Source organism: Lagenorhynchus albirostris, chromosome 1 (genome assembly GCF_949774975.1).
Source record: "Lagenorhynchus albirostris chromosome 1, mLagAlb1.1, whole genome shotgun sequence".
NCBI lineage: Eukaryota > Metazoa > Chordata > Mammalia > Artiodactyla > Delphinidae > Lagenorhynchus > Lagenorhynchus albirostris.
Window position 1 is genome coordinate 126,334,629 of NC_083095.1, and position 13,315 is coordinate 126,347,943.

Consider the following 13,315-nt stretch of genomic DNA (forward strand, 5'->3'; position numbering starts at 1 on the left):
TGAGCCTGAAGGTTTCTCTATATTCTTGTAATATTAATACCAAATGAAAATGAATAATAGAAAGCAACAAAGAAGACATGAAACATTGGTAACCTAACAAATTAAAAAACTTCTTTACATCTAAGTAATTTATTTCTGTTTGTGAAACAGCAGGACTTACCTTGAATAAGAGATGATACAATCTGATACGATATACACTATACTGTGCCACATTGAAATATTGGGCATATTTTTACTTATTTTTGCTTTCTGCTTATTTTTCTGCTTATTTTTACTGGAGAATTTCACACTGTTTTCAAATCTACTTTACAGCAATACAGCAGGGGCCTTTGTGAGTTAACCATTCCAGTAACTCCTGCATCGGGAAGGTGTAGTGTGTTGATGTCAGAGCTCACCAGGAGGGGAAGGTGGTGGCTTTGAGCCTAGGCGCCTGGCCCAGGTTCTGTGTCTGGGAGAGCCCTTTAGAAGCGTTTGGATGCTCAGAACCACCTCCGCTTTAGGAGAAACTGTGTGTACACTCTGGTCTCGTCTGCACACGCCGCACGCAGCATGTGATGGCCCTATACCTACAGGCTAATGGTGCCTGATAGCTTTGTCCTCCTCCAGTGTGCTTTCGCCCCACACCTGTGGACCGAGCACCCGCCATGTGCTGCAGCGCCATGTGCTGGAGCGCCGTGTGGTGCCGGCAGCCACAAGGACACGAGATAGTAACTCCTTGACTAGGAGGGGTTTCTAATCTACTGGTAGGGGCCAGGTTTCTTTTATTTTAAAGCCTATTTTATTAGAACGCATTTATTATTACTGATTTCTTTCTTACGATTTCAAATTTTTCATTTTAAGACACATTGGGAAGAACCTCTGTGGTTGCTAAACATGGCAGAACACGCCTTTGAAACACACGCACGTGCGCACGTACACACGCCCTGCGGCTGATCCTAGACCTACTGAATTAGATCCTCCGTGGTGTTGGCAGGGGTGGCGGGGGGGGGGGTGCCCTGGGATCTGGATCTGCTGAGTTCCCAGGGCACGGCTGCTGGTCAGCGGGGTGAGGAGGTCTCCGCCACAGGAGATTCTGGGAGGCTGAGATGGTCACACCTTGGCCCCGAGGAAAGAACCTCTCTAGGGGGTGACACACCTCCCGTGACTGGCTGCGAGCCTCCTCCCAGCCCCGGCACTGCCTCTGCCTCTCCCGCTGACGCTGACGTTTTGTAAGAATAGAATCGACGCCTCCTCGTGGCCCCTGAGGGGACCATTTTCCAGCCCCTGCTGGACTGACCTTCCTCCTCCCTCCCCCTGAGCACCACCTTCCCGTCTCCGACTGGGCCCTGGTGCTTGGAGGGAGGCTGCCTCTAGCCAGAAGTGCTAATCCCCTCACCCTCAATGAAACGGGCAGCAGCTGCTTGGGTGCTGGTGGTGAGCCCACAGGAAATAGTGAGGCTCGCAGCCAAGCAGTCTGGGCTTGCAGGAAGCAAGGTCTGAGCGTTATTTCCCCAGACTTTCCTGGCAGGTGGGGAGAGACTGGGAGGTTTTGTGTTCCATGAGGCTCTGGGAAAGCTGGGCAGCGCTTCCTCATGTCCAGGAACACTGATTAGATGGGACTATCACCAGGGGTAGTTCTGTCCTCCTTGGCCCTCCACCTACAGGGCAGCTGCATCCCATAACATCAGAGGGCACCACGCACACTATAGTCTAAGGGAACGATGTCCCCAGACTTCGGCAGTACGCAGCTTGCCTGATGGACGTGGTGGGCCAGGAATCTCTTCCTCGCTCAGGGTGGGTTTGCAGTGAGCCTCTCTGGCTGCCAGGATGGTCTTCATAACCTTAGCTCATTTGCCCCGGGAGGGTGGGCCAAGATTATGACCCCACAGGTTACCCAGAGAGCCGGAGCAGGGCGGGGCTAGGGTCCAAGTTCTGCTTTGTAGCCATGGGATAGTGGTGACCGGAGCTCGGAGCCTCCCATGGACTGTCGGTCGCTCAGCCCAGGTCTGCAGATTTGAAGCCACTTACTTTGGAGAGCTGGGGCCACGGTCTTGGAGAACCTGAAGTTGGAGTTGACCCGTGAACACATCCCTGTGGTGTAGTAGGAACTCCCACACTCATGAGACCAGAGGGGGCTGCAAGCCTGTGAAGCACAGCATGGACCCCCCCAATCAGCGGGGGGCCTCAGGGAGGGTCCGGGCCAAATAGCCTTCGGCCCAGTCCCAACCTCCAAGACCCAAGACAGAATCCTCCATCTGAGTGCTGTTATCCTTAGGATTTAGAGGGTCTTCTTTGAGACTAACTGAAATCTCTCTTGCTGTAATATGTACTAGTTCCCTTGGTTTCAGGTGAAATGGAGAAAAACTAACCTTAGAGTCCTCCTTTGTTGTCTTTTCAAGGGTCCCATTCTCCACCCCATCATCAGGTTGTGACTCTCCTTCCCCCTGCCCACCACACAGGATGCGGGAAAGCATTGTCATCCATGGGAGTGGACCCTTCAAGGGTCTTTCTGAAGAGGTCGCCTGAAGGTCATTTCTGGGCAGACTTCCAGGACAGGGTACCCAAAACATGCCCATGGCTCTTACTAAGGAAAGGAAAAAGAACGTCTCTGCTCTTTCTCTGAAATTTGCTACCAAAAACATTGATGTCAGCCCCTCATTTACAGACTGAGTGATGAGTCCCTCTCAGAGTAAGGGTCATTAAAAATGAAAGCCCAGGGTTTCCCTGGTGGCACAATGGTTGAGAGTCTGCCTGCCGATGCAGGGGACATGGGTTCGCGCCCCGGTCCAGGAAGATCCCACATGCCGTGGAGCGGCTGGGCCCGTGAGCCATGGCCGCTGAGCCTGCACGTCCGGAGCCTGTGCTCCGCAACGGGAGAGGCCACAACAGTGAGAGGCCCATGTACCGGAAAAAAAAAAAAAAGAAAGCCCAGCTTCTGCCTCCATTTTTGTCCTTCTGCCGGAAAACTCAGGACTAAATTTTGTGCTCTAATTTCCCTTGGTTTGGAAGAATAATTATTCCACTTCCAATTCCTTTCTTTAATTAGCTTTCTTTTTTTAAACTCAGATTTTAAAGGTTTTGTATTATCTGTGTCCTTTGTTGAAGCTCTGGTAAATTATTTTTGCAAGTGGGGGAGAATGAATCATGGGAGAGTAGGTAACGGATAATGGCTGGAGGGCTAGAAGGATGATGGATGGATGGATGGATGGATGGATGATGGATAGATGAATGGATGATGGATGGATGTGGGAGGGGATGGATGCAAGGACGGATGATTAGATGGGAGGATGAGGGGGTGGACGGACATGCAGACAGATGGGTGGATGAATGAATGGAGAGATGAATAGAGGGAAGGACATTTGGTTGGGGGATGGGCTGATGAGTGAATGGATGAGTGATTGAGTTAACAAAAGTTGCTATTTATAAACTAGGGTCTTAACCTACCCACAGAGGCCCCAGGGGTTGTATCACACCATCCCTCTTGGACCTTCATTCCACCTTATGAAGTAGGTGAAATCAAGTTAGTAGGCGTATGACAAGGAGCCTCAGAGGGAGAATAGGGTCAGACCAAAGCCCCTGACAAGTACGCGTGGACAGGGCCAGGGGTCCTGTTGCCCTCGGTGGGGGATGATGGGGGCTGTGGGCCAAGCATACATCGAGGCACCTCAGGACTTTCCCTGGCAGAGCCACTACGCTCTTGTCAAGTCTCTGAGCATCCCAGTCATCTCACTGCCCTGATGTCTGATGCTTCACACCCAAGATGTCTCATGTGTCAACAGAAATGAACTGATGGGTGAGAACAGAGAATGACACAAGCCCTCCCATCTTAAAATGAGCAGTGCATTCTACTGGGCTTTCTGGGTAATTTTTCTCGGAAATCTTCTTGCAGCTACTCTAGGAACTATCAGTCCCAGCCTCACCCACATTCATGGTGGTTCACCCGAACGTGATGGCAAGGGGCAGGCGGTGCCAATCCGTCACGCCACCCGTACTCTCCCACTGTGTGCAAAGCTTGCATATGCTCGCCTGGGCGGGGTGCAGAGATCTCCCAGCACAGCCCGCTGCTGCCTTTCTGTCCCAACATCATGTTCGCATTACTCATTTGCTTATCGTCTCTCCCCCAGCCAGAATGTAAGCTCCAGGAGGGCAGGAGCTCTGCTGACTGCTGAATCCCCAGTGCTTGGCATCAGGCTCCGTTCATTGTAAGTGCTCAAAAAATAGTTTAAATCAATGGATGTCTCTACCACCTCAGCCCAAGTACCCCCTCCTCCTTCTTCCTTGCTAAGACTAGCCTCTTCTTTAAAAACAAAACAGAAACCTCCTCTGGGAAGCTTTCCCATCTGATCCTATGCCGTCCGGGTGGCCCATCCCTCTGTATCCTTCCCTCCGCTGTAGTAAATCTGAGTTCACTCATTTACGGCTTCCCCTCAAAGTCTTCTCAGGGTGTGTGGTGTGTCCTGTTTCTTTCATCAATTCTGGAGCAGAGATTCAGCCTCTGCCTTGCAAATTGGGCTCCCCAAAGGAAAGGACAGATGCCCCTACCACTGGACTGTTGAATATCTTTATTTATTCTTATTCCTTTGCAGGCTATCTGCTTTGCACTCCCCCCAGCCCCAAAGGGAAGGTACACGGAAGGGCTCAATCCTTTTTCCTGCCTGAACTGTACCCCCCTGAAGTTTAGGGCGCAGCAGGCAGAATGGCACAGGCAGGAAGTCAGAGGAGGGGCTGCTCCCCGAGCGCACGCGGACAGGCAGCCCGGTGGGTGGCCATGCTCAGCCACCACATGCCCCTCGCAGCCCCAAGCAGAGGGCCTGTGGGGCAGGAAGGGCTCGGAGGGAGGGTGGGTGGGTGGGTGGCTCTTACCAGGAAGCTGTTGTCCTTGGGGTTGGTGGCCAGGCTCAGGCCGAGACGCATGTTGTCTTTCCTCTCGGACACGTTGGATAGGGTGACCCTTCCTGGGGTGGGAGGGAGAAACTCAGCCTGCAGCCCCTTCTGCCTGTCCTCTGCCCGGACTCTGCTGCTGCCGCTGGCCACCAGAGGGGCCCGAGGTCGAGTCGGTACCAGGCAGGGTCCTCCCCCATTCTCCCTGCCCCTCTGGATGCCTCACTCGCCTGCAGGTCAGGGCAGCCTTTCCCAGTTTACTAAGGCCTTGCCCAGATATGGTCTAATTACCTCCTCTCAACTCTCTGTGAGATGAGGACTGCGAGTCTCAGAGAGGTCACGCAAACTGCCCAAAGTCACACAGGAGGCAGATGGCAGAGCCTTCCATCTCCTCGTCCAGAGCTTTCCCTCCCCCAGCCATCCCCCTGTGCCCCACCCCACACAAACCAGGGCTCCCCCGAGGCTGGTTCCTCTATACCGTGCCTCCTCCACGTTTTTCTTTAAGGCAACCTGCCATCAAACGTAGCAGTCCCCTGCCCAACTCTCTCAGGGTCCGGTTCTCCGCTCAGCTGATAAACTGACACACGATAGCTGATTCTTTCTCACAGGGAGCAAATCGCCAACTTGACAAGAGCCTTCTAGAGGCACAAGGTCTTGCCCAAGAATGCCATTGTGTGGCCGGTCCCCAGAGGAGTGTTCAGGGGCAGTCAACTGGGTGGAGGGAGGGGGTTGTGGAGATTAAATTTACTCAGCAGATTATATTGGGGAAGGTTTTACTAGATCATTCTGTCAGGCCCCTGAAAGGAAAGAAATGAGCTTGGATTCCCCAGAAGAGTGTGTGTGTGTGTGTGTGTGTGTGTGTGTGTGTGTGTGTGTGTGTGTGTGTGTGTGTGTGTGTGTGTGTGTGTGTGTGTGTGTGTGTGTGTGTGTGTGTGTGTGTGTGTGTGTGTGTGTGTGGTGTATGCGTGCGCACACACGTGCAGACACTTGCCGGGGAGAGTTTAGACGGAAGTGAGTTGGGTATTTTGTTAAGCTGGAGCGAGCAGTCCTGATCTGCTGCGCGCAGGATCTAGATGTGTTCTCTGCTTCAGGGGAGGGGAGTGATCTCTAAGGGCTCAGGAGCATTTAGCTTTGTTGGCGATTGGAAGTGTGAAGAGTTGGCCGACCCTCTGGGGCCCAGGCCAGCAAGACCTGGGGCCGGGCATGGGCAGAGGCCAGAAATCCAGACCCCCGACTGTACTGTGGGCCAGGGTGGGGCGGCTGTGTTTGTTGTTTGCTGTCCCTTGGTTTCCTTCAGTCTGTAGTAAGGTTCCTTTTGACATCCAGCCTCTCTCGGCTGTTCTCCGAGTGCCTGGGATTGCTTTCTGTTTTGTCTGTCCAAACCAACCGGAGAGAAAATAATAGTAATAACCCTGGTGCTTTTATGGTGCCTTATCATTTACAAAGTGCTGCGCCCACCTGCCCTCTCAGGACCCCCTCTTGGTCCTGGGAGACCCAGGGGTCACCATTTTCATTTTACAGAGGAGAGAGTCAAGGCGCACAGAGGGTTAGTGACTTCTATAAGGTCGATCACTGATAAATGACAACGTGGGGACTTGAACCCAGCAGAGCCAACGTTACATCCCGACTTTCCCCATCTGACAGCAGGGCCGTGGCTGCAGAGGGATGTGGTGAGAAGTCTGGAGAGGAAGCTCCAAGCCCCACCTGGGCAACTTCCTCCCCTCAGCGGCTTGGAGAATTCTGCCCCCCATTTATTTAAAGGGTGCGTCCCCCACCTCACCCCACCCCCTCTCTTCCGGCCTTGTCTCAGTGACTGAGGTCCTCAATGAAACTGTGGGCCAGGAAGCAGATGGCATGGTGGGCAAGACCCTTGCATTGGAGTAAGAAAGATTCAGGTTCAAGTCCAGCTGCTTGTGGATTTGGAGCGGTCACTAACCTCCCCTCTGTGACCAGGAGAGACTTACACCTTTCTCAGTGGGTCTGTGTGAGGGCTGGGGCATAAGCCCCACCTCACACAGGGCTTGCCTTCCAGAATCACATGCCCTCCCCCTGAGCCCCTGCCGCTCAATGAAAACCCTGACTTCAAACAGGTACTGGGAAAAAAAGCACCAGAGGTAGGTAGACCCTTCAATACTGAGGTGTGAATAACTGACTCCCACTTCCCTGGAGAGAAAGGAAAGAACATTCCTGGCTGAGTGGGGCTCAGAGCCTGGAGAGGCCATAGGAAAAACTAGGACTCAGGTTTCCTTGCCTTGCGTTTTCCACTGTGGGGATAAACTGACAGATGGTCCTCCTGCCTCCTCATTGGGAGGGAAAGAAACTCTCCTCAAATGAGGTGCTTCCTGACCAGTACTCTTCCTCGGCCTCCATGCACTTTGCTGCCCACCGCCTCCCAGCTTAAGCCCCAGTTTCAGAGTCTGATGGCATCATGTCTCCCATTGTCAGCAGGGGCTCCTCCTCCTTCGGAGGGAAATTAGGTCCACATTGGAAACCAGAGCGATAGAGGAACCTAAATGATGGGTTCATGGTCTTGGTCCCCACCTGGACCAGGGGCTTTTCTCAGTGGCTCAGGCCCCAAGCTCAGTGCGCATGTCTACCACCACCCCCTTGCTCCCTCTGCCCCAGCCTTCTTTCTGTCCTCCAATGGAGCAAGTTTATTCCTACCTCAGGACCTTTGCACTTGCTTCTCCTCTGCCTGGAATGCTGTGGTCCCACTTGATTCCATCTCACCATCAGACCTTTGCTCAAAAGTTACCTGCTCAGGGAAACCTTCCCTGATCACCTTGCTAAGATAGTACCCGCCCCCTACCTCCTCCCCACCCAGCCTCTCTTATCATAACACCTGGTTTATCGCACAGCATCTCTCCCCACCTGAGATGATCCTGCTTTCTACTGTAGTGTGTCTCCTCGCTTACTGTGCCCTCCCAGCAGAGCCCTTGGCTCCTTGTTCCCTGCTGTATCCCCAGTAACTAGCATCGTGCTTGGCACATACTAGGTGCTCACGAAAGGCTGGGGGACATATTAGACCTGGGATGGATCCTAGGGTCACACATAAGTGAACCTAGGCTCAGAGAGAGGATGTGAGCTCCCCCTGGACACACAGTGAGGAAACTGTACAGCTGGAAGGAGAATCCAGCTTGGCTTGTTTGGGAGCCCGTGCTCTCAGGGCAGTGACGGCCGGGATCCGTAAGCCGCCAGCCGGACTCCCGCCCGCCCTGGACCGTTTCCTCACTGAAGCCTGGGCCCCCGGCTGTGCTGGGGTTTGAACTTCCTATCCACGGCTCTGACACAGATGTGGCCAGCGGGAGCATCCAGCACTATGTGCTGGGACAGCTGGCTGCCCTGGGGATCTGGTTTCACATGCCTTCTCTTTGATGTGGCCTTTTCATCCACCTGCTTATCTCTTAAAGCTCTGCCATCTCCCCCCCACCCCCCACCGCCCCAGGCCCTGTTTCCCCAAAGCCTCCCCAGGGGACCCCACTCCACTGCTCTAGGTTGGAGGCTCCCCTCCTGGAAGAGTGGGAGGCTGAGGGTCCTGCCCTGGGGAAGGCCAGTCCTGGAATCGCAGCTTCTCAGCCCAAATGGGACATTTGCTCCCTTTTGAAAGCAAAGTGATGGCCTGGCCACTGTCTGACCTTTAGGACAAAGCAGAAGTGCTTTAGAGGAGTGGTGCGTGTGCTTTAGCGGACGCAGGCTGTGCGCACACATGCGCACGTGTACACGTAGATTTACAAGGACTTGGAAGGCCTTGAGGCTGCTCAAAGCGTCTCCCCTGTGCCCCAGAGTGCTTCAGCGAGGAACAGAGTCATCATTTCAGAAAGGCAGTGCTGCGCAGTGGTTAAAGGGTGGCTGCAGATGGCCTGGGTTGGAATCCTGGCCTTGCTGCTTATTAGCTGGGTGACCCCGGGCAGGTCCCCTCACCTCCACAGGCTGTCGTTAATGATTAAATCTCATACGGCTGTTGTGGGGATTAAATGAGTCAAAAAATACCTAAAAGTGCTTAAACCAGTGCCTGGCACGTAGTGAACAGTATATAAGACATACGAATGTTGGCTATTGTTATTATTTCCAAGTCAGAAAAAAAAGATAGGAAATGCTCCTGGCTCCCCTGTGCTGAGGGGCCGTGGATGAGGCAGAAAGAGCCATGGCCTGGGACACTGGAGACCTGGGTGTGAATCCTGGCCAGCCCCTGACAAGCTGTGTGACTGTGGGAAAGTCACTTCCTCTCTCTGGCCTCAGCTTCCTCATCTGTAAAATGGGGACAGCAACACCATCTAGGTAACCTCACAGTGTGACTGTGGGCAGGGACGTGATTCAGCACCTGCCCCACCCTGGACAATGGCTGGCCTCCTTGTGGAGAGACCAGTGGCCCAAGTTACCCAGGTTGAGCTTGGTGCAGTTCCCTTGGGTCACTGGACACTTGTACACGTCTCCTGTCTTCTGGTGGCCGTTGGTTTCCAGTGGAGCGCCGATGACCAACCTGGGAAGGAAAAGAAGACAAGTCAAGATGCTGGGGGAGGTTCTCCTTCCTGGCAAAGGATGGAACCTGAGGGGCAGTTCCGAGGGGAAAGTAGGGTAGGGAGGGCGGGAGGGAATCCTGGACGGGCAGCCCACACATACCCTCACACTCAGACCTTCGTCTCCCTGGAAGAGGGATGCTGTGGCCTATCCAGGCCCTTGCCAGGATCTGGAGACACAGAGATGAAGACCACATGGGTCTGGCAACAAATGGGATGGAGGCCATCCCTGTGAGAAGAGGGCAGGGCAGACATCATGGAGGAGGTGTTCTTGAGCTGGGTCTTAACAGATGAATATGAGTTTGCTAGATGGTGGGACTGTGGTAACAGGGGTCATTCAGGCAGAGGAAGGATGATTTTGGAGTGTTGGCCATCTGCCACTACCTGTGGGTGGCCTCATTCCTCACCTTACATGAGTCTTTCAGCTGGTGACCCGGGGGCTGGGGCATGTCGCACAGTGTTCATGGCTGTCCCCTGAGGCACTAAGTCTTTGCTCAGGGTGGGCAAGGCAGCCAGCCGGGCTAAAGAATGGCAAGGGGCAACCACCCAGCTGGGCCTTCTGCCTTGAGCCTATGCCTTTGTGACCTTATTTGGAAAAGGGGTTTTTGCAATTGTAGTTAAGGATCTCAAGATGAGGTCATCCTGGATTACCTAGGTGGGCCCTAAATTCAATGATGTGTCCTTAAGCAGACACACAAAGGAGAGACCCAGAGAGAAGAGGAAGCCATGTGAAGATGGAAGCAGAGCTAGGAGTGAAGTTGCCACAAGCCAAAGAATGTCTGGGACCATTGGAAGCTGGAAGAAGCAAGGAAGATTTCTCCTAGATCCTTTAGAGGAAGCACAGCCCTGCTGACGACCTGATTTTGGAGGTCTGGCCTCCAGACCTGTGAGAGAATAAACTTCTGTTTTGGGAAGCCATCTATCAATACTTTGTGCTAATTTGTTATGCACCCACTGGAAATTAACGCATGTTGCTTACATACACATATTTCTAGAGAAAGACCGGCCACTCCCTCCTGACCTGGCCAAGCCCCGGCAGTGCCACCTCCCTCGGGGCCAGGGAGAATCCCACCACAACCTGGACAGCCCCCAGGCCCTCTCCTTAGAGTGCCCCAAAGCCCCCTCTATGTCTTATCCCTGGCCCACCAGCGGGCAGCACCAATGGAGGTGACCCAGAGTGGCCCAGCCAGGCAGCTGGAATCCCAGTGCTGACGTGAAGCAAAATCCTGAAATTGGGCACCGTGTCCCTTCAGTGTCACCTGCCTCTGGCATACCTGGACCCCTCTAGGCTTTGGGTGTCAGTTCTGCTCTCAGCCACCATCCGCCTGCTTGGCTCAGGCCCTGGTGCTAACAGCGAGTCAGGAACCACTCTCCCAGGCACAGCTGCACTGTCATGGCAGGAGATGCCATGGCTCACACAGCCCTGGAGGTCTCCCAGACCCTGAGGGGCACAGGGACATGTGACACATCGGGAGCGTGCAGACCTTTCCATAGCCCTGCTCTCACGACAACTTGCCACCCCCTGGAAACATGACCCAAAGAAGAAGCAATTGCTTGTTTTCTGGTTTAAGATGGTTGAGAGGGACGGACCCGGAGGTTCAGGCAACACAGGACTTAAGTAGCTTCTTGTGGTCAAATATCTCCCTGCCCCGCTCCCACCCACCTCTCTGTGCCATCAGGAAAGAACTAAGGTCCGGCGTGGGAGTTAATAGAGCTCCGTTTGAAATTAGAGTCTATGTAATAAGAGCTGAGGTTTCTCCCCTGGGGACCAGATAATGACAGATTCTAAATATATCCACTTATTAAACATGTCTATTTTTGACTGGCAGGAATTAACTGGACTCATAAAATCTATTTGTCTAGACAATGTGAGTTTTGGCTACTTAATTCTGCGAGTGATTGTGTGGTCAAGGCTGCTCCATTTTTTCCAGCCAAAAAAAAAAAAAGAGAGAGAGAAGGAGATGGGAGAGAGGTCAGTAAGGAAAGTTTGGGCTTCAAGGTTGCTTTTCTGGCTGCTCCCATTTTCAAGGTCAACCTGGTGTGTGACCAAGTGTCCCAGAGCGATGTTCCTTCTAGGACACCATTGCCTGATGGTGAGTGCTTTCTGGAAAGCATGCCTTCGAGGAACACCTCGCAGGGTGCCTCCGGAACAATCAGGCACAGCAAGTTCTAGATTAGAAAAAACAAAACCTGGCCATCTTCTAGAAAAGCGATCCCCGTGTGTCTTCTAGAAAACACTCCTGCTGCCTGACAAGGCAGACTCCTCACAACTCTCCCCATTTTACAGAGTGGAACTCTTGAGGCCCCACAGACAACTTGGTGGAGTCCCAATTACAGGGCAAGATCTTTGGGCTGAGATTCCAGAGCTGGGTGTTTCTTCATCCTCATTCTGTCACCAGCTTGCCGTGTGGCCTGGAGAAGTTCATTGACCTTGGTTTTCTTGGTCATGAAATAGGGTTAACAATTCCACTATGGCCTACCTCCTAGGGTCACCCAGGAGGTCACCTAGGGTCGTCTGGGGAGCCACAGATGCCACAAGGCACTGACAACCAGAAAGGGGTATATCTAGGTAAGCTCCTAGATATAGGAGAGTCCACAAAAAGTCCACAAAGACTGGAGCCTTCCTAGAAGTCATCTGTCCTTGAAGTGGCCGACATGTGACAATCTGGCAGTAAATACACCAAGTTGTCGTGACCCCAAATTTGCCTCAAGACCAGGCTGTGTCCTTTTCAAAGAACAAGGGCCACCCCCTACGTCCTACCCCCATCCTCCCAAACCTGATTCCTCTGGGGATCCTTGGCACTTCATGAGGCAGCAGGACAGGGCTTACTGTTCCCATAGTACAGATGCAGAAACTGAGGCCTGGAGAGGTGAGCTGACCCGGGCCCCACAGTTTGTGGCAGAGCTGGTACTAGTTCTCCTGGGGCAGCTTTCTTTGTGTTGTCCCAAATATTTTTTTGCCATGAAGGGAGGGCCTGGGTTAGCCCTCTTTGCTGTTCTTGATTCTTGGCATTACGTCTGCCCGTCGGGCTTGAGGTTTTGAGGATATGATTCAGTCTTGCTGTTGGGGGATGATGGCGAAGCGCAGGGAAAATGTTTGTGTCACCACTGAGACCAGCCAAATTGCTCCTGGGGTCTGGCACCCCTGTCCCTCCCGCGGCCTCAGCCTTATATAGCCATCTGCAGCCTCAGGGCCCGCTGTGCTTCTCAGGGGCTGGACACCCTATACCCTCTGGCACGGGAACCAGATGGCAAACCCCAAAGGTCGCGGTGAGCATCGGGCCCTCTCCATGGGCTGCGCGCCGTGACTCACTGGCTGTGGGCTCCCGGCCTTCCTCCTACAGAGGCGGGGAGCAGGGCTGCTGCGGATGGGAGAATTGGTGGCAGGCTTCAGCCATAGCCCTGGAGGACCCTTCTCTAGCGGTTGCTTTCTAAGCAGGGCCTTGCCAAGGGAGGAGGCTCACTGTGGGGACGGCCACCTGAGGATGGCAGGATGTGGCCCCTCTGCATGCTGGGCTCCTGGGATCCCAGCATGACATAGCGTAAGAGAAGGGGCCCCTGCATCCTTACCTCACACCCTCTCCAACAAGGCCCAGTGGGGACCTTAGCCCTGGTTCCATCCTTCAAGGCAATTTAATCTCCAAACCTTTTAAACTGCACACTCCTATAAGGAAAAAAGGTAATGTGTACTCCCAATATATGTACATTTATATATGTTATACCAGTGTACAGCTGGCAATCTGTGCATTGAATATCAGTAATCCTATTTTTTTTCAGATAAAAGATAAACCTAAATAGAACTTGAGTCGTTTTATTTCTGTGCTCCAGTATACTGTCCTGTGCACCCGCTATGGTGTGCAGATCCCACCCTGTAAGACCCAGCACACCAAGTCCCACCTGCTCCAGGAAACCCTCACTGATTAGCCCAGGCTTTCCCA

At 53.2% G+C, this 13,315-nt stretch overlaps 1 protein-coding gene across 2 annotated transcripts in view; it reads right to left on the reverse strand.

Moving 5' to 3' along the window:
• Nucleotides 1-13,315, reverse strand: part of ITGA11 (integrin subunit alpha 11) — a 125,473-nt gene that overhangs the window by 53,508 nt on the left and 58,650 nt on the right. For both annotated transcript variants that reach the window (XM_060169791.1, XM_060169783.1), the window contains exons 3-5: nucleotides 9,240-9,340; nucleotides 4,843-4,934; nucleotides 2,008-2,122 (exon numbers count right to left, since the gene is read on the reverse strand). In XM_060169791.1, the coding sequence (XP_060025774.1) occupies nucleotides 2,008-2,122; nucleotides 4,843-4,934; nucleotides 9,240-9,340 (308 nt within the window). The remainder of the gene's footprint in view (nucleotides 1-2,007; nucleotides 2,123-4,842; nucleotides 4,935-9,239; nucleotides 9,341-13,315) is intronic.